This window comes from Dasypus novemcinctus, chromosome 10, assembly GCF_030445035.2.
Source record: "Dasypus novemcinctus isolate mDasNov1 chromosome 10, mDasNov1.1.hap2, whole genome shotgun sequence".
NCBI classification, from domain to species: domain Eukaryota; kingdom Metazoa; phylum Chordata; class Mammalia; order Cingulata; family Dasypodidae; genus Dasypus; species Dasypus novemcinctus.
Window position 1 is genome coordinate 116,509,308 of NC_080682.1, and position 20,692 is coordinate 116,529,999.

Consider the following 20,692-nt stretch of genomic DNA (forward strand, 5'->3'; position numbering starts at 1 on the left):
GGTCTGATATTTACGTTTTATAGTATTAACTTACATTTGTTCAGCTTCAAAGAAAAACCATCTTATATGTGCAATTCTACCCATATTCATATTTCACAGCATATATTTATATTTCATATCATATATTTATTTCATAATAAGGCAGTCATACCATATTTGTCTTTTTATGTCTGGCTTACTTCACTCAACATAACGTCCTCCAGGTTCATCTATGTTGTCATATGTTTCCTGATTTCATTTCTTCTCACCACTGCATAATATTCCATCGTGTGAATACACCACAATTTGTTTATCCATTCATTAGTTGATGAACACCTGGGTTGTTTCCACTTTTGGCTACCATGAGTAATGCTGCTATGCACACATCAATGTACAGAAGTCTGTTTGTGTCACTGCTCTCAAGTCTTCCGGGTATATACCTAGTGATGGTATTGCCAGGTCACGTGGCAAGTTTATATTCAGCTTCGTTAGGAACTGCCAAACAGCTCTCCACAGTGGCTGTACCATTCTATATTCCCATCAACAATAATAAGTGTTCCTTTTTCTCCACATCCTCTCCAACATTTACAGTTTTCCAACTTTTTAATAGTGGCCAATCTAATAGGTATGAAATGATATCTCATTGTAGTTTTGATTTGCATTTCACTCACTGCTAGTGATGTGAAGATTTTGTCATGTGTTTCTTCACCATTTGCATTTCTCTGTTATCATTTCTAAGTGGATTCTTCCACTTTGATAGAATGTGCTGGTGCCCAGTCTTAAAGTTCTACCCATTTTCTGAAATTGAAAGCTTTATCATGTGTTTGCAAACGAAAATTGTGAATATAGTTTTTTCTTGAATATATTCAGAGACCTTTATTTCAGATCATTTATTTTATGCTACAAATAAACTAATCAATTTAGGTTTTTTGGTTTCTTTGTTTTTTAGTAAGAAAAGTGACATTTGAATTTTTAAAGAGAAAGTGTAAAAGAGTAGAATATTGCTTTTATTGTTGTACTTCTCTGAGGATCTTAAAGCAATTTGACCTGTCCTTTAACCTTGTAGCATTTTTCTTTTTGTAAAACCTCAATTGCCTTTTTATTTCTTCAAGGTATGTAAAAATGTGTTGTAGCAGTTTGATATTATTGATGAATTCCAAAAAGAAATATTAGATTATGTTTGTAAACTGGTCCTTTCCTCTGGGCTTATTAGATTTTATTGGATTCAGAGGTTTACTTGATTACTTAATCAAGTAAGAGGTTTACTTGTGTCAGTAGGGTGTTAGTACCCACCCTTTGGTGAGTGGGGACTCACAAATAAAAGGCATGGAAAAGAACTGAGTTGGAGTTCTTAATGTTAGAGTTTTGATTTTGGAGTTGTTGCTGATGCTTTAGTCTGGAGCTCTAGGAGGTAAGCTAACAGAGCAAACAGAAGCAAGCCCTAGGAAAAGAGGAACCCAGGAAGCCTGAACCCTCACAGACATCAGCAGCCATCTTGCTCCAAGACATGAAAATAGACTTTGGTGAGGGAAGTAATTATGCTTTTATGGTCTGGTATCTATAAGCTCCTACCCCAAATAAATACCCTTTATAAAAACCAACCAATTTCTGGTATTTCGCATAAGCGCCCCTTTGCCTGACTAATACAGAATTTGGTACCAAGGAGTGGGGAAGAGCTTTTGCAATTACCAAAATGCTGGAACGGTTTTATAAATGGATAAGGGGTATTTTTTGGAGGAATTGTGTGATGCTTGGAAGAAAAGACCTACAGCGCTTTGAAGAGACTGTCAATAGCAATATGGATGCTACAGAGACTTTTTATGATGCCTTGGAAGTACTGATGAAACTATTATTGGAAACTGGAGAAAAGGCGATCCATGTTTTAAAGTTACAGAGAACTTAGCAAGATTAACTCCTGGTGTTTTATGGAAGGCAGAATTTTAAAATGGCAAGCCTGGGCATTTAGCTAAAGAAATTTCCAAAGTAAACCTGGAGAATTCAGCTTGGCTTCTGCTTGCATCTTATAGCAAAATGCTAGATGAGAGAGATATGCTGAGGACTGAACTGTCAGGCACAAAGAAAACAGAAACTGATTCTGGAAATTCCAAGCTTCTGAAGATCAAGGTCCCAGAAGAAAGTGCCCCATTGGAGGACTTAACTAACATGGAACTGGTAAATCAAGATTGAAGATGTAGTTATCTAAGAAAAACTTGTGGAAAGTCTTACTCTCTGATGGCTTGGACCCCTGCTTCCTGCATGCTAAACCAACAGGCTTTTTGAGAGAGCCGAATAAACAGAACCACTGTCAGCCTGGAATAAAAGAACATGGAAAGGAGAGATTGAAGGAGAAACAGCTTTAAGAGGAAACTGTGGAAGCTGAGATCTGGAATTAGGACATCACCTTGGGCCAAGAGAGGAATCTCATCCATGTGTGCAGAGAGGGTGAGTTTGTTCCAGCAGTTGAAGAGGGTGGATATTCCTGCCTTATGTTCTGGGAGAGTTTTGCTGCCCCAGGGTACAGAGCGGGTGGAGCACATTCCCCAAGGATTCGGGCAGTTAAGGTTAACACCCCACAGGTCTGAGAGGGGTGGACCTGTGCCCCAAAGGTTAGGGAAGCCCAGGTGGTCAGCTCGTTGCTCTGAGAGGGTTGAGCCTGTTTGCCAAAGGTTAGGAGGAATGTTGTCTTCACATCACTGTACTTGGGGGGTTAAGACTCTAACCCAAAGATTGGGTAAGGTGTGGCAATCACTCCAATACTCTTGAAGGGACAGGTCTGGAGTTTGGTCAACACCCAGATTCTTGATGAGGGTGGAACCAAGAAAACGGCTGTTGAGCAAGCCAGTGGAAAGGGTGGGTCCCTGTATGGCCCCAAGGAGAAGAAAGCATCTTCTTAAGAATGACCCCAAGACTTTGAAGTTGAACAGAGGATCCCTGCAGGCCTGCTGACCCACAGAGAAAACATGACTCATGTTTCCCTCCCAATTTCTCCTTACTGTATTGAAAATGTTTATCCTTTTTCTGTTCTTTTGCGTACTGGAAGTAGATTAATGTTTCATAAGTTTCAGAGGTCTATAGCGGACAGGACTTTGCCCCAGGACAAACTGCATTTTTTAAAATTGATTGTGATATCATTTAGTACTTGCATTGTAACTGATTTGAGGTTTTTTGAGTATTGTAATGTCTTTGGAATTCAGAGGGATGAGTGTAGCTGTTTGATATTAGTGATGAATTCCAAAAAGAAATATTAGATTATATTTGTAAACTGGTCTTTTCCTCTGGGCATATGAGATTTTATTGGATTCAAGTAAACCTCTTGTGTCAGTAGGGTATTGAATACCTGCTCCTCGGTGGGTGGGGACTCACAGATAAAAGGTATGGCAGAGGACAGAGTTGGGGTTCTTATTGTTAGAGTTTTGATGTTGGAGTTTGATGCGGAAGCCTTAAGCTGTAGCCCCAGGAAGTAAGCTCACAGAGGAAACAGAAGCAAGCCCCAGAAAGAGGAACCCAGGAAGTTTGAACCTCACAGACGTTGGCAGCCATCTTGCTCCAACACATGAAAATAGACTTTGATGCGGGAAGTAACTTATGCTATATGGCCTAGTATCCGTAAGCTCCTGCCCCAAATAAATACCCTTTACAAAAACCCACCAGGCGGCGGACTTGGCCCAGTGGTTAGGGCATCCATCTACCACATGGGAGGTCTATGGTTCAAACCCCGGGCCTCCTTGACTGTGTGGAGCTGGCCCATGTGTAGTGCTGATGCGCGCAAGGAATGCCCTGCCACACAGGGGTGTCCCCCGCATAGGGGCCCCACAGGCAAGGACTGCGCCCTGTAAGGAGAGCCGCCCAGCGCGAAAGAAAGTGCAGCCTGCCCAGGAATGGTGCTGCACACACAGAGAGCTGACACAAGATGACACAACAGAAAGAAACACAGATTCTCGTGCCCTGACAACAACAGAAGCAGACAAAGAAGACTCAGCAAATAGACACAGAGAACAGACAGCCGGAGGGGCGGGGGAAAGGGAGTGAAATAAATAAATAAATCCTTGGGGAAAAAAAAACACCAATTTCCGGTATTTTGCATCAGCACCCCTTTGGCTGGCTAATACATGTGTGTCCTGAAAATTACTGAAGGCCTTAGAGCCTTTTTGCACCAATTTTGATTCTTTCAAAGATTCATGTAATTTCCTTCCTATTAATAATTAAAAACAACTTCCTTGTAGCTCTTATAAAAGTGACATTTTTCCTGCATTTACTGGGATGGAGCATTTATTCAAAAACAATATTTGTTTGAGCCACTCTTATTTTCTTTCTGGTATTACTTTTACGTAAGCAGTAAAAGAAAATTAATATTTCAATATATTGATAATAGTTTCCCTTTGAAAGCGAAACCAAAGAAATCTAGTGTTGTAGTGGAGGTTATTTGGTTTTCCTCAGAAATGAATGTGCATATACAATACAAGTAAAGATTTGTTATTCACCCCAATACTATTTTCTTTTGCAGGCCACAGTGTGAACACATGAACAGAAGAAGAAAATTTCTTCTTGCCTCTGTACTTGCTCTCCAGAATTCAAGTTTTATATACCCATCATGTCAAAAATGCTTCTCTCGAATAATCCTAGTTTCCAAAAGGTAAAAGTATATATAAAGCTTGTAAAATAGAATATAAATGTACAGTATAAATTTCCTGTGACTCAAGGGAAGTAGGGATTAAATTCACTATATCCATACCTAAGATTCTCTCAGGGTTTGGGTCCTCTGTAAGTCTTGGAATAGAATTGGTTGATAATCTTCTCTTACTAAAGGAAGCTTCAAGCTACCAAGTCTTTGCTAACTGCCTGCCTCAGGAGCAACAAATAGCTTGTCAGAGAGTAAGTCCCAATCCTGGTATAAAAATTTGGCCTACTTCTGGGATATCCCTTGAAATAGTGTAGGGGTTTTTTGTTTGTTTGTTTTTGCATTTTCATACTTTTAAAATATATAAAAATAAAAAAGATAAACTCCCTGAGAGCAGTGTTAGTAATCTGTATTATCTAACAGCGAGGATAGTGCTTGACACATGTACTCAGGTGCAGGCTGAGTATACCTAGAGACCCTAAGACCCTTGCCTGATCTTCATAGAGGAGAAATCAGAGTTTAGGTTGGAGTTCTTCAGGAATACTTTTTCTGTGCCTAGAGAAAGAGTCAAGTCTTAGGTTCTTATAGCTACATAAGGATACCTAATAAGTACGGCAGAATAGAATGCCAGCAAATATTCTTAACCAGTCCTTTTGTTTCCTTAGCCTTGAAGAGGAGGGGTTGACAGTTATAAACTACATCTAGAATATAAATTATCCTTCCTCCATTATGCCATCCTCTTAAATACTGATTTGTAAGCACTAAGAATAAAACCCTGTTTGTGTTATTTTTCGTTAAATCCTCAGCATCTTGTCTAGGCACTAGGCACTGGTTCAAAGAAAATGCTCAACAAATGTTTGTTGACTGAATGAATAAATGACAGTATGATAATGTATAGATTCTCTTAGGTTTGCCCATTTTCAGATTCCTGCATATCATTTGAAAAACCTAAAGCTCATGGGCTACTTGCCTTTTATTAGGATCTGCTCTTTCTTGAAGTGGAAAGATTTCAAGCCTCAGAGAATATGACAGAGTTGCATATAGGCTCTGACACTTATTAGTTATTTGACCTTGGGCAAGGTATTCTGTGTGTCTAATTACTCGTTTGTAACATGGTATAATAATACCCACAATGGAGGATATTTGTAAAGTTAGAGCTATTGCACAGAAATCACCTAGTACAATATGACACATTAGGATGTCTAAATGGTAGTACTATTACAAATCTACTATCGGTGTAGAGTACATATTGCAGTATTTTGTGGTAATTAAAAGCATAATTCTCTGGAGCCAGATGGCCTGGGTTCAAATCCCAATCTTGCCATTTATATTTGTGTAACCTTAGGCAAATCACTTACATTATCTGAGCCTCAATAAAGTGGAAAATAATAATATCTGCTTCATAGGTTTGTTGTAAGAATTAAATGAGTTAGTATAAATGAAGTACTTGAACATTGTCTACATAATAAGTAATATATAGGTGTTAGATATTATTTTTAAAACTGATTTCTTTTTCCAAGTTTTTCTTTTAAAGATAATCTGAAACCAAAGTTTAGGTTGAACAATAACATTGTTGTTATGTCTCAGGAGTGGTGTTAATAACTGTTTATTATGTGCTAGGAGCTTGAGTCACTATCTTCTAATACAATATTAACCTTCACAGAAGGAAAACGAAGCTTAGAAAACTTAAGTCACTTGCTTCAAATCACACAGCCAGCTGGTCAGTGACAGAAAGATATTCAAGCCTAAACAGTCTGACTGCTGTGAACACTCATAGTCACTATATTATCTCCAAATTAGTAGTGGCATTTGTATGCAGAATGACACATACCCCCTTTGCTGGAGCTAAGGTGCTCTGGGAAAGAAGAGTTCCAACTGGACTGTTTTAGGTTTGTAAAACCTACAGCACTTGGTCCTTCCCTGTAGAAATTTAGTCCACAGAAATACAACCTGTTTTCTACATATATCACAGTCATAATACTACTAAAAGAAAATCTATTCCCACATTTCTGATGATTATCTTTTCTACTTTTGTTTCTGCTTCCCTTTTTCATTTTTGGAGTCATATGTAAGCAATACAGGAAACAGATTCCTCACTTTCAATTCTCCGATTTTTAAAAATTATTATTAATTTTAGTGTAGCAAAACAATTTTATGACAGAGGAATTCTGTACTTGAGCCTTTGTAGATCTTTTTTGTTTAAAGATTTATTTTTTTATCGCCTCCCGCCCTTTGATGATATTGCACTTGCTGTCTGCTTTCTGGGTCCATTTGCTGTGTATTCTTCTGTGTCTGCTTGTCTTCTCTTTAGGTGGCACCAGGAACCAATACTGGGACCTTCCAGAGTGGGAGAGAGGTGCTCAATCTCTTGCACCACCTCAGCTCCCTTGTCTGCTGCATCTCTTATTGTCTCTCATCTGTGTCTCTCTTTGTTGCTCATCTTGCTGTGCCAGCTCTCAGCATGGGCCAGCACTCCTCACATGCCAGCTCTCCACTTGGGCCAGCTCGCTGCACAGGCCAGCTTACCTTCACCAGGAGGCCCCGGAAATCGAACCCTGGACCTCCTGTATAGAAGACGGGAGCCTAATTGCTTGAGCCACATCCACTTCCCTGTGGGAGATCTTAGAGACACTGAAGAACAGAGACTGTTCCCTAAAGATTTTCTTGCCCCGAATCCTTAGTAACTACAGCCATGATAGGTACTTTGTGGGGTTAACTTTTTTCTTATTTTTAACTTTCAAGTAAGACATGGTTATAGGTTAGAGCAGTGGCAGGCCTCCATGGAGGTGCCTCTGGTGGGAAGTAGGGATTAGAGATGGAATGGTAGGTAGTCTGAGTAGTAGACAGGGCTCTGGGGCCCCTGCCTTAGTTTCAGCAGCTCATTCTCATTCTTATGTTAGGGTTACAAATGAGATTACATTTGAAGAAGGGTTCCATGATATGCATGTAAATATAGATACAGACATAGATATATAGACATAAGAAACATGAAAGTTATTTTAGTCCTTCATCTGAGAAAATTAATGTGTCTAAGCGTGTGCGTGCATGTGTAGTATGTATGTATACTCCCGAAAATAATTTTGAGCAGGATAGGGGACTTACTTATTCACCCTTCCTAAACACATGCAAATTCTCCTTCTGGTGACTTAGTGGGACACACAGTCCCATTAGCCCAGAAATCTGCCTCTGACACTAAGAACTTTCTTTTTCTATCCTAAATGGGAATCATAGCTTAGAGAGTACCTACCTACCCATTTCCCATCCCCCAGGCACCTAAAAAGTTTATGTCATTTACTCTTCAAGTCAAATTGGATTCCACACACATAGATAATAGTTTTTCCCTCTTTGTTGGTGGGGCAGTAGTATGTAAAGGCCGTAGATATATATATATATTTTAAAAACCACATTTCATTACGGTGTACATTCAATTTAATCTATGTCTATAAACTTCGAGACATAATGTTACCATCTAGTCTAGGGGTTCTTAACCTGGGATCTATGGGCAGATTATAGGTTATAGTGTGTATGAATCACCTTTTCCCCAAAGTGTTGTCTGTTATGGTCATGTGTGTGTTTTTCTGGTAGAAATGTGTCCATTGTTTCCATCAGATTTACAAAGGGTTTCAAAGAATTTAAAAAACACTAAGAATTACTGATCCCTTCAGTTTCTCTGCTTCTTGCCTGAATATCAAGTAAACTTACCCAGAAAAAAACAAATGAAACTTGGTATTAACTGGAATCAAACAAAAATGATAGCATATTACAGGTTTTATTTCATATCCTTTTAGAGACTCCTTAAGGTCAAAACTATTTTCAAAGTAATTCTAAGACGTTATTTGTCTTTTCTTACCCTTATTCTCCTGTAGTTCAAAGTGGAATTTTCCATATCCTTTGTGATATAGCAACAAATTGAACAGTGTAGCAGATATTGAGAATCCACCTGTCTTTTATTAAGCCTGTCATTAAAGAGATTTAAAAAATGTAAAACAATGCCATTCTATTCTCACCTTTTTTTTTTTTTTTGGGAAACAGTAATTTTTCATAAAAACATGTTCTTTATGTTGACCATGTAGTGAGTTTATCATTTGTAATGAATTGATAGTCTGTTTCCATTTTTATTATATAGGAGAAATACAGATAGAGATTACCTACACAAACAAAAGTGCTTTGTTCTTAGTAATTTTTAAGAGTATTAAGGATCCTAAGACCAAAAAATTGGAGAACTGCTATTCCATAGCTATTCCCTAACAAATGAAATTTTAGCGTAAGAGTACTTATGGAGGTTAAATCAGCAGACTATCGTTTAGGTCCCCACTTGATGCTAACTGTTGAAAGTATTGTCTATACCCATAGAAAATATTGTCTACACCCATCTTAAAATGTAGTCTAAACATACATGACATTTGAAAGGAAGTTAGAGAATAATCTAGGGAATCTATACCAGTGATTTCAGTGGTGGATGAAGATTGTGATTAATATATAAATATAAGAATGTTCTTTTACAAAATGTTAAGAATATGGTGATTACATGGGAAAATTACAACTAATGTCACTTACGCATGATAGTTAACGGTAATATTGTAATATTTTTGCAGCAATGGCAAAAAGATACTGTGTCAGTTCTAAGGGACGATAATAGGGGGCTGTAAGGGGGTATGGGATTTTTCCTTTTGGAATAATGAAAACGTTCTAAAATTGGGGTGGTGACAGCACAATTCTGTGACTAAAGTGAGAACCACTGAATGTACACTTTGAATTGATTGTACAAAGTGTGGGACTGTCAGTGGTGGAAGATAGACTGTGGTTAACAGGACAAATATGAGAATGTTCTCTCATGAACTATAATACTGGGGGGGGAAATACACAAAGGTAAGATATTGGCAATAGTAGTAATATTTTGAGGATGCTCTTTCATAGTTTGTAATAAATGTTTCACAGCAATGCAAGTTGTTGGTGATGGGGTGATGTATAGAAACCCTGCATGGTGATATGCATGTTTTCTTGTAAGTTCACAACTTTTACTATAGACTTATTGTTTATGTATGTTCATGTATGAATGATGTATATTTCAATAAAATTGTATTTTTGAAAAATGTGGTCTAAGGACTAGCAACATCAGCATCAGCTGGAAACTTGTTAGAAATGCAGAATTCTGGGCCTGTCCTAGACTGACTGAAGCAGAATCATTTAGGATCCCCAGGTGATTCATTTGCATATTAAAGTTTGAGAAGCTTTGACCTATATCACATCATACTTTAATTTGTTTCAATCCAGCCTTATTCTCAAAAGGATTAAGGGAAACTAAATAAATATCTTTATTATACATTTTCATTATATAAATGTGTGTGTGTGTATATATATAATTTAAGTTTGTTTATGCATTAGGACCTAGTTTTATAAGGCTATCATGGACACTCTTTATTTATAAGACAGTTCATTCTTACCCATATTAGTCTTAGAGTTATATGTCGTATAAGAAAAAACTCTAGGCTAGAAATCCATAGCCTTGGATTTGGATATATATTGACTAATTTTGTCACTGGGCAATAAACTCACCCCAATTTCCCCATTTGTAAAATGGTAATAATTCCTGCATTATTTTCCTTTCAGAATTGTTGTAGAGAAAAATAATGAAATAATATTTGTGAAAACATTTGTAAACTGCAAATCACTGAAGGAATACAAATTATTCTTATTCTAAGATTTGCTAGAAATTTTACACTAGCCCTGAATGCATTAATACCTAACCTTTAAGAAGGTTTTAATATATATTTAAAACATTTAATTCATTTCACTGGAACCTAGTATAAATGAGCTTTTATCCCCTCGTGAGTCAGTTACCTTCACTTTGTTCTATGGCAAAGATTACAACACAAACTCTAGCAGATTGGGTAAGACCAGATGTATGTGTTGGTACAGATCCATCTTGAGGTTGCAAAAAAGTAAATTAGCAATATCTGATGATGGTGAGTCAGTAAGTAACTCTTGTATGATGGACCAGATTAGCCTTGATCAAAATAGTTCCCTTGGCTCACAACCTTTCTCTTCCCCGCTATTTCCTGTAAGCCTGTCTTCCATTCTCCAGCTCTCTGAAACAGCTTGATTGGCTTAATTCACATCAGAGAGGTCATGTAATATTTGTCCTTCAATGCCTGGCTTGCTTCACTTTTGGTTGTGGGCTCCCCCTCATGGCTATCATGCAGCAAACATTTGTACAACTTTTAAACACTATTCTGTTTGCTTTTTGTAACTTTTTAAAACTAGATCATTAGCAACATGAAGGAAAATGAGAAAGTACTAGTTTTATCCTTTACCACAGATGTTTTAAGGGGTCACTTTGTTAAATTAAGTATTTGAAAGATGGATATCAAACTTAGAAGATGTTATTGCAAACATCTAGAAAGGGGGCAAAACACTAAGTAGAAGTGACAAGCATCACAATATTTAATATAATTGTGATGATGAAGGTGGCTGGCATTTATTTGGCAAGATCTGCACTTTATCCTTTATTTTGTCTCATTTTATCCTCCTTCAACCTGGGATTTTACAGGTGAGGAAATCAAGGCATAAAGAGTTAACTAACTATCCTAAGACTACACAAGCTAGTACATGGCAGTAGATTTACACTTGACATAGTTTTTTCACTGTCAAGGCTTTGGCCATTTTTACAGGTTGCCTTCAAACCACGCTAAATTTTAGCTTGGTTGTTCTATCTAGTGTTTGTCATCTGATAAATTCTCAGCATATTCCAATGAATTAGATGCATATAAATCAAACAACCAAATATCTGTAGCCATGGAAATGTCTGACTGGAAATATTTACACTGGATTCGGGAATAAAAAATCACCATTGTTTTATGTTCCAATATAGCACATTTGTATTTCATTTGAGAGGACTCAGCGGAACCTTAGGTTGCAGTTTATAAGATCTCTACTATGTCATTGAAGCAGGAAGGATGGAATTAGTAATATTGTCTAAAAGAATACATCTTTGAACAATGAATATACAATTTGATTATTTTTTTCAAATAGGGATTATATTGAGGATTACAGATTTTTCTTCAATAAGTCACCAATTATCATAGCTCTGAAGATGTCCTTGATTCCAGTTTTGTGCATGGAAACAAATGGACTCTTGCATCATTTTACTGTAATATATTGCGTTGACCCACAAATGTTTTGTCCTTTTGGAGTTAAGTTTCTGAGTGGAATAAAGGAAGCTTCTGGAACAGGTTTTTGGGTTTTTTGTTTGTTTTTTCTATCTGGTTGCATCATCGTCTTTTTTGGTGGGTCGCTTTGCTGTGCCTCTGCATAGGGGCCTGAGCTGCTCTCCACTGTGCAGGCCTGGGACGCCTTTTCTTTTTTTTTACCAGGAGGTCCTGGGGATCAAACTGGCATCCTCTGTGTGGTAAACGGGAGCTCAATTCCTTGAGCCACAGCTGCTTCCCACTGGAGCAGTTTTTTAAAAAGAGAAAAAGTAAAGTTATTATAATGGTGAAAAAAAATCAGTTAGGTACTGTGTGTATAAATATTTATTAAATATTTAAAGGTTATTCATTGTTCTCTTAACAGAAGATGATAAACATTAAACTTCAGGTCTTCAGTTGGTGTAAGTGCTCACTTTATTAAATTTAGTTTCCCCTCTGCCCCCAGACTCTAATATATCTCAATTTGTTAATGATGGTTTAGTCAATATGATCTCTTTCCTCTCTTTTATACACACACACAGATTTCCTTCAGTTTTTTATCAATTTGTTTTGTGCTACTTAAATCAGTAAAAGCCAGTGGTTAGAACAGTTCAAAAGAGGTTGATATGAAATAGTTTATTAAAAAGGTTAATTTTATAGGAACGTTGTATGCAAATACTTTTATATTTTTAATTTTTTTTTTTTGCATTTGTTTTTCATCACATGAAAAAAATGTTAGTGAGCATCTCTACACTGTTGGTTTCCCCCCCCCCCCCCCCATTTTTACAGGTCTGATTGTCCAAAATGTGGCTCTACCGGTGAAGCTGAAAATGCCAGTTACAGATACAAACTCTCCTTAAAAGTTGCAGAATTAAATAAACTGTTTGGAATTACCGTATTTGGGAGCTGCTTGGATACATTTTTTGGTCTTACTGCCACTGGTTTGCACAGGTAGAAATATTTCAAGCATCTTTTTTTTTTCCTAGCTACTCCTTTAGTATGTTAATAGAATGTAAAGATATGGGTTTTTAAGATCATATTCATTTAGTGAAAAGGTGATCAAATCGACTTCAGATCATCAGTTCCTTTAAAAGATAATCAAGTGAGGAATAGAAAGATTTTTATCTCCTGAATACATCTTGACTGATGTTAAAGCTGGCTTCTTTTATTCAGGCCAACTAAGCTATTAATTAGAATCTTGACTTAAATCCAAGTTAGAGAAATATAGAAAAAAAAGTAAAATAATTGCAAAATGAAGGATTATTCAAATCGAGGTTAGTATTCAAGGGACTAAGGTCCTTGGAGGCAAAAGAAGCTATTTGAGAGAATATTTACATATCAGAAGTTGAAATTTTATCATTTCTTTCATTTGCATTGCAATTTCAGCTATATAGTTTGACCTATGCAGATACTGTCCCAGAATGTAAGATATATATCAGCAGTTAAAACTTTTCCTCACCCTGTCTCTTCTACTTTCATTCCATAATTATTTGGCAGAAGAAGTCTAGGTCCATATCCTTCTCGTTGAGGACAAACTGATTTGAAGAAAGGGACAATGGAGGGTCCATGGCCAAGATTACCAAAACGGAGGAAAACTTCCCTCTACTTTGAGGATTAGGTCTCAAAGTCCCACCACTACTCCCACTGCTGCTTCCTGCCCCCCACCCCAGAATATTTATAATTGCTGGGCCTAATTATTTGGCAGGTGTCTACTTTATTGATACTTGATCAATTGTCTTTGTCCTTCTAGGCTATGGGAAATTAGAAGGAACAAAATACTTAACTTTTAAAGTCACCTTTGCATATATTTGTAGTTCCACAGGTTCGTGCTACATTTTCAATCTAAGTGTATCTTCTGATTTTATGGCAGGTTAGAAGCTCAAAGTTTACTTCTTCACATTTTTTTATTTTCCTTCCCATCAAGGTACATTCAGGATCCTAATGAAATTCTTGGAACACTCGACAGTGATACTAAACAGAACCTACTAACTAAAGCAGTTGAAATGTGCTTCATTGGACAAAGCTTTATTTTTGGAGTGACGGTAATTGAGACTACCTTTCTTTTTAGTACTCTCTTAACATTTCCATTGTAATGAAATGTTTTGAATTTTCTAAATAGTTTTTTAGAGTTATATAAATGTGATGGCCTGGGGAAGTACTTAAACTGAATAAAAATAATATACAGATGACCTGTTAAAACACCATGTGTCGACTTCTCCCTACAAAAGTCAGAAAAACCAGTTCAGATAATGCTTTCGGAACTTCAAAAATCTAAATTTATTATAAATTCAGAAGTGTTCAGTATGTTGCTTTGATATTTGTTTATTTTACACCCATAATTTTCTTTAAATTCTGTAGTAAGACTTTTATCAACTCTCTACTTTTTAATTCTGTCGTCTAGAAAAAGAGTAGAAGAAGGAAACTAGCACTGAAGGGAAAATATCAAGAGTATTGATACAAACTCCAAGAATAAGTTAAGGAAGATGGTCTTAAATACAAAAGTGACCAAAGAAGTTAAGATAATGTATTGCCGCTGAAGAATTAGTCATTTATTGTTTTGAAAAATACTATTGACTAACTAACTATGTGTTAGGCTTTATGCCTAGGACATAGATAAGATGTGTTGCCTATTGGCAGGGGAGAGTCTTTGTTTTAAAAAGGGAGGGGAGTTTAGCTTTATTCTGAATGAAGACCTCCCCATTTGACTTTGTAAGATCCCTTTAAGCCTTAATAGTCATTTTTTGGAAAAAAACTTAAAAATTGATTTAACCATTTTCAGAATATGTTGCATTCACTCTATGGTTGATATCGCAGTTTTGTGTAAGAGGAAACAAATTCAGAGGGGATCAATGGCCCTAGGTCACCCTGCCAGTAAGTGACAGAAGCCAAGATGAGAAATCAGGGCTTCCGGTTGATTCCTAGTTGAGAATTCTTTTAAACCCCTATCTTTAGTTCTGCATTGGAAAATATGGACATTTTTACACTTAAAGAGTGTGATTTCAGACTTCCACAGCAAGAAAAATTGCATCACTTTAGTTTAAAAACAAAAGTTCAACCATGGACTTGTCTTGGGCGGGGTCCCTTCTAGAGTTCTAGCAGCTAAAGTCTCTGGAGGTAGAATTGTCCTGGCCTACTAGTCAGATAAAACCAGATATGAAAGATCAAATCATGCTTTAGCAGCCTTTCTCAACTGGGTCTCTGCAAGAGAATTAAATCTCATAGACAATGATTTGAGGAACTGCTTTCTCACTTCTCCCAAAGAATTGTACCTAGTGCTGAGAGTGTTGCCCCAGGGTTCTTTAGGGCCATAGCCTCACTAGAAGACCAAGCCTGCATGGTGAGAAGTAAGTTAGCACAAACTTAAGGAAACAGGCAAGGAAGAGAGCCATAAAAGATACTGCAATGCTATAGCACTCTTTTGGGGTGGTATAGTTTCCTGGAACACTGACTGAAAATTATGCTCTTTTATTTATTTTTTTTTTTAAGATTCCTTTTTTTTTTTTAACCCCCCACCCCCCATTGTCTGCTCTCTCTGTCCATTTGCTGTGTGTTCTTCTGTGTCCACATGCGTTCTTGTCACCGGCACCAGGTATCTGTGTCTCTTTTGTTGTGTCATCTTGCTGCATCAACTCTCCGTGTGTGTGACACCACGCCTGGGCAGGCTGCGCTTCTTTCCCATGGGGCGGCTCTCTTTGCGGGTTGTAGTCCTTGCGCATGGGGCTCCCCTACACCGGGAACACCCCAGCATGGCACAGTACTCCTTTGCATGCGTCAGCACTGCACATGGGCCAGCTTACCACATGGGTCAGGAGGCCCTGGGTTTGAACCCTGGACCTCCCATATGGTAGGTGGACACTCTTTATCAGTTGAGCCAAATCTGCTTCCCCTCTTTTATTTCTGTAATCATTTTTTGTCTCATCTTTGCTAAAGGGAACAAATGGAATTTTTGTCCACCATGGAATCTGGGTTTTAAAAGGGGAAATAGAGCACTCCACAACCGATCTGTGAGAAAAACCCTAAAAGAAGGCAAAACTGAGAGCTATGGAGCTATTCTTTCTTAAAACCTTAGGAAGTTCTTTTTTTGTTTTTAAACAAGCAAGGACATTGCCTTAAATACTCAAAGTTTATGGGAGCTAATGAGAAATATATTAGACACCTATTTATTGAGCATCTACTATTTGCTAAGCATTGTGCAGTTTTCCGTGTTACTGTTAATACAGAGTTCCTACATTTTTCTCCTTATTTTACAAATGAGAGTACTAAGGCTTAGAGAGGTTAAATGAATTGTCCGCAATTCCAACACAACGAAATACTGAACCCAGGATATGAAGACAAGTCTCTTCATTCCTTTACTTATGCTACTCTGCCTCTAACACTAAAAGAATTGAAACTCAGGGGATGGGGAGTTAGAGCTGTAACTACCTTAACCTTTTCTCTTTTTTTAAAGATTTATTTATTTATTTCTCTCCCCTTCCCCCCCACCCTGGTTGTCTGTTCTCTGTGTCTATTTGCTGTGTCTTCTTCTTTGTCCGCTTCTGTTGTTGTCAGCGGCACGGGAATCTTGTGTTTCTTTTTCTTGTGTCATCTTGTTGTGTCAGCTCTCTCTGTGTGTGGCGCCATTCCTGGGCAGGCTGCACTTTCTTTTGCGCTGGGCGGCTCTCCTTACGGGGCGCACTCCTTGTGCGTGGGGCTCCCCTACCAGGGGACACCCCTGCATGGAAGGGCACTCCTTGCACGTCAGCACTGCACGTGAGCCAGCTCCACACGGGTCAAGGAGGCCCGGGGTTTGAACCACAGACCTCCCATGTGGTAGACGGACGCCCTAACCACTTGGCCAAGTCCGCTTCCCTACCTTAACCTTTTAAGTCCGTTTTGCCTTTGAGTCAAAGGAAGAAAATTTTATTCTCATTCAAATTTGTTTACTTCTTGCACAGAATTTTGAAAATCAAGGTGGGCAAGGTTCAGAGTCCAATAACTTCATACAACGGCAGTGCCCTGACCGCAAGAGAGAAGTGAAAGCACTCGTAGCGTGCCAGATTGTTCTGCCAGACCCAGCTGTTGCATGCTTCACTGTCATTGACTACTTCCACCAGCTTGTTCAGCCTTCCAATTTCAGGAAGCCTTACTGTGGATCCCAGGCATCCAGTAGCTCTGCATCTGCTCTAGGTCACTCAGATAATGATTGCAGCAGCAGTTCTTGTTTTTTAGAGTCTCACGATAGATACAGTTTTTCAAGATTCTGGCAGCCATCACTTGAACTCACTTCCGTGGTTTCACAACTAACAGATGATGTTTCTTCTGCAGAGCAAAGCAGGGTTTTTGCCACTCTTCAGCAGGACAAAGAGTGTGACTCCTTTGCCAAGGCCACCAGTTTGCATAGCTGCTGTGATCCCATTCAGGATTCATGGAGTCTTGTTTCATATATGGATAAAAAGAGTAAAGAAGAAAAGTTGGATGGAGAACTTGGCTTACAAGCTCATCAACTGAGTGCCTTTCACAACAGTCATCATGAAAGTAGAGTTACTGACTCTAATGTATGCCCTTTGGAAATGCGAAAGCTTCTTGAACCAAGCAGTGTAAAGTACTTCTGCAGTGCAGAGGAAATTAAAAATAGGTATTCCCAGCCAGAGCTAACATGCCACCAACCTCATGATGTAGCTACCCTTCCTAGTATTCCAAAGAAATCTGCATACCCACCTTCGTCACTCAGACTTGAAGAGCCAGCTGGCGGTTCCCAAGATTGCGACCCTGAGGTTTGGGATGATCTCCCCTTGTCTGAAAGCCTGAACAAGTTTCTGGCAATTATTGAAAGTGAGGCTGCTGTAACCCAGGCAGATGCCAGTAGTAGGAAATGTTATGTGGATAATGGCATTGATAAATTACACGTAGACCACAGCAGGTTATCTTTGACTCTCCAGAGAACTACTGGAGCCCTGCACACGCCGCCTAAAGCTCTGAGATCGTCACAAACAAACTCCAGCAAAGATAACTTCCTTCCCAGCTGTGAAGCAAATCCAAGTTCTGGTACTCTAAAGGAGTCACAGCCAGGTGACACAGCAGAGGCTGTCTCTGTAAGTAGTGAAGGAAGAGAAATTTCTGAACATTTTCTACCAAATGCTCATCTGTCAACATTGTTTTCATCTTCAAAAGATTTACAAACAGCCAGAATCCAACCACATGGGCCTGAAATTTCATCCAGACCCAATATTTCAGAGAGCAGTCATTCTTGTCTCACTATCAAATATTTGATTGGCTGTGAAGAAAAATCACTTTCAGAAATGAGTGAAAAGTTGACAACTTTGTGTTCTAGGAAGTTTAATGATGTTTCTGATCTTGGCAGCTTTGAAAAGAAACAATACTATAGGTGGCTAAAGAACCAAGATGACAGCTTTACAGTTTGCAGGGAACTTATATATCCTTCAGAAGTTCTTTGCAATAACCCCAGTACCCTGAAAGAAATGCCTTATGGACCTGTCAATAATAAATCAGCACAGAACTTTTCTGTTGGTAATGAACATGAACATAACTACAATGCTTCTGCTGATCTCTTTGATGTTAGTGCTAAAGAAATGGACAGTGCTACAGAAATTACCAAAAAATCACAGGATATTCTCTTACAATGGGAAACATCTTTAGCAGAAAGTCATCCTGCAAAATCTGATTCTTCACTGTGCTCACTTTCTGAAAACGCCAACCTGTCTTCACAAAAATCATCCTGGCAAAGCATATCTGCCACCGTGGAGCCAGGAACATGTTCTCCTCCACCTCATTTTCAGTCAGATTCAGAATATGATTTTGTAGATAGCCAAGACTTTGTACCATATTCACAGTCAACTCCAGTTGGACGATTTCACCAAAAAAGAACTCGTGGGATGAAACGAGCTTTCAAAAAATTACCTGTGTTTTATTCAGATCTTGATGCTAACTATAAAAAAACAAGGATTTCCTGTGAAAATGATACACAGCAACCCACCCCATACTGTCCAAAAAATAAAAGCCCTCTCAGCCAAAGATCCATAGGCCCTGGTTTATCAAATGTTACACATACACAACCAGAGACTTTGAACCACTGTCCGACTGCAGTGTGTCTTGAAACTGAAGTTGATGAATGGGTTCCTCCTACCATACAAAAAGTATTTCCTTCAGATATGCCTGGATTCCAAGCCCTGGGCCTGAGGAAATGCCTTGCTGGCTGTAATTCCCCTGATCAAAAAGAGGTACCAAGAAAGAAACTGAAATATGACAAACAGAGAACTGAAAACTGTTCAATTAAGGAGTTAAACTTAAAGAACAAGCTTACAGCAATAGTCACGAAACAGAAAACTCTTAAATATAACTGTAAAAGTTCCGACTGGATTTCCAAAGAGTCAGTTTCTAGACCTGGTTCTTGTTCAAAAGTCAAATGTCTTCCATTTTCAGAAAATTGGTCTTCAGTGCCTGAAACTGAAAGTGCTTGGTCACCTGAATTGTTCTCATAAAGTCACCTGAACCCAATTACTGAACTACTTTTAAAACTTTAGCTTCCAGCGCCATGGAAAACTTTGTTAGCATTTGAATACTTGAAGAGAAGCAAATGGATAGAAAGAAAAGGACCTTTGCAACCAGTGGATGCTATTGTGCCTTTTAAAATGTTGTAAAGCCATTGTTTTTCCCAGTTTTACCCAAAATACTGAGGTTAAGATAATTTAGCACTTTATCATGTATTAATTGTTCTTTATTATTATTGTTCATTTTACCTTTTAAAAGTATTTGTTAAAATCACATGTACATCCAAAAATAAAACCTTTGAAAACTAAAATATAGACTTCCTTAATTATTGATCTCTGATCATAAAATACCTATTATATGTTAGATCATCCACTGTGCTGAGTTTGTGGCACACAGCTGCAAGGTCACTGGGCTCAAAAGATTGTAATCCACTGGGTAAGACCAACATATATACACAATTTCAATACAATGTGGTAAATACAAAGATAGAGGCTTGTAATAAGTATTCCAAATACTTTATGGTGCTATGAGAGCAAGAAAGAGAAGCAATTAACCCAGTAGCATCTTTGAACTGGAGGTAAGAAGAAAGGATCAATAAAAACCTATTCAGAAGGTTAAATACAAGCTGTTGCTCTTTCATTTAATAAGCATTCATTGAGTGCTTACTGTATGCCAGGTACTCGCTAGGTGCTGCAAATACAGACAGAAGTCAAGCCCGTCCCATCAGGAAACTCATGGTCCAGTCGAGTAAACAAATAATTATGTGGTAAGTTCTATGACAGCATATAAGCTTGTACTGCTAATAGAGAGCAAAACTGAACAACTTCCAGATACTCGCATCCTTAAGAGCACCCCAGCTGCTTGTAAAATCTTACATATCCCTGATCAGCTTCTTTTGCTATTCCCCACAGCAGTGACTCCAAATCTTCACTCTTCATGCCACTGACCCTTTCGTACTGTCTTCGCCTCCTCTTTCATGGAGAATATTGAGATCACTGGTATCCCTTGTATTTTCACCTTCTTGCGCAACTGGCTCTCTTCCCCAACTTTTTATTTTGAAATTTTGCAAAGAGAAAAAAGTGTAAAGAATAGTATAATGCTATAGCATCTGTACATACCATCTAGCTTCAGTCATTAACGGTTTACTTTTTGTGTATGTGTGCATTTGCTTCCTGTGTGTCTATTTTGTCATTGAACCATTGGCAGGTAATATGAAGATACTACATTTTGCCCCTATATACTTTAACATGAATTCCCTTAAAATAAGGACTTCCTTCTACATAACCATAATATTATCACACCAAAGAAAAATAAGTTTTCCAGTGTCTAATATTCACAGTTTCCTCCTTTTCCCTAAAGTGTCTTATAATTGTTGATGTTGTTTAACCAGGATTTCATCAAGGTTTATGCATGGTGTTTG

The 20,692-nt window shown here is 38.0% G+C and overlaps 1 protein-coding gene across 2 annotated transcripts in view; it reads left to right on the forward strand.

The window, feature by feature from the left end:
• Nucleotides 1-19,582, forward strand: part of DDIAS (DNA damage induced apoptosis suppressor) — a 34,997-nt gene extending 15,415 nt beyond the window's left edge. For both annotated transcript variants that reach the window (XM_058306060.1, XM_071218291.1), the window contains exons 4-7: nt 4,484-4,612; nt 12,574-12,735; nt 13,709-13,826; nt 16,719-19,582. In XM_058306060.1, coding sequence (XP_058162043.1) covers nt 4,500-4,612; nt 12,574-12,735; nt 13,709-13,826; nt 16,719-19,262 — 2,937 coding nt within the window. In that variant the 5' untranslated portion in view covers nt 4,484-4,499 and the 3' untranslated portion in view covers nt 19,263-19,582. The remainder of the gene's footprint in view (nt 1-4,483; nt 4,613-12,573; nt 12,736-13,708; nt 13,827-16,718) is intronic.
• Nucleotides 19,583-20,692: the final 1,110 nt, after the last annotated feature.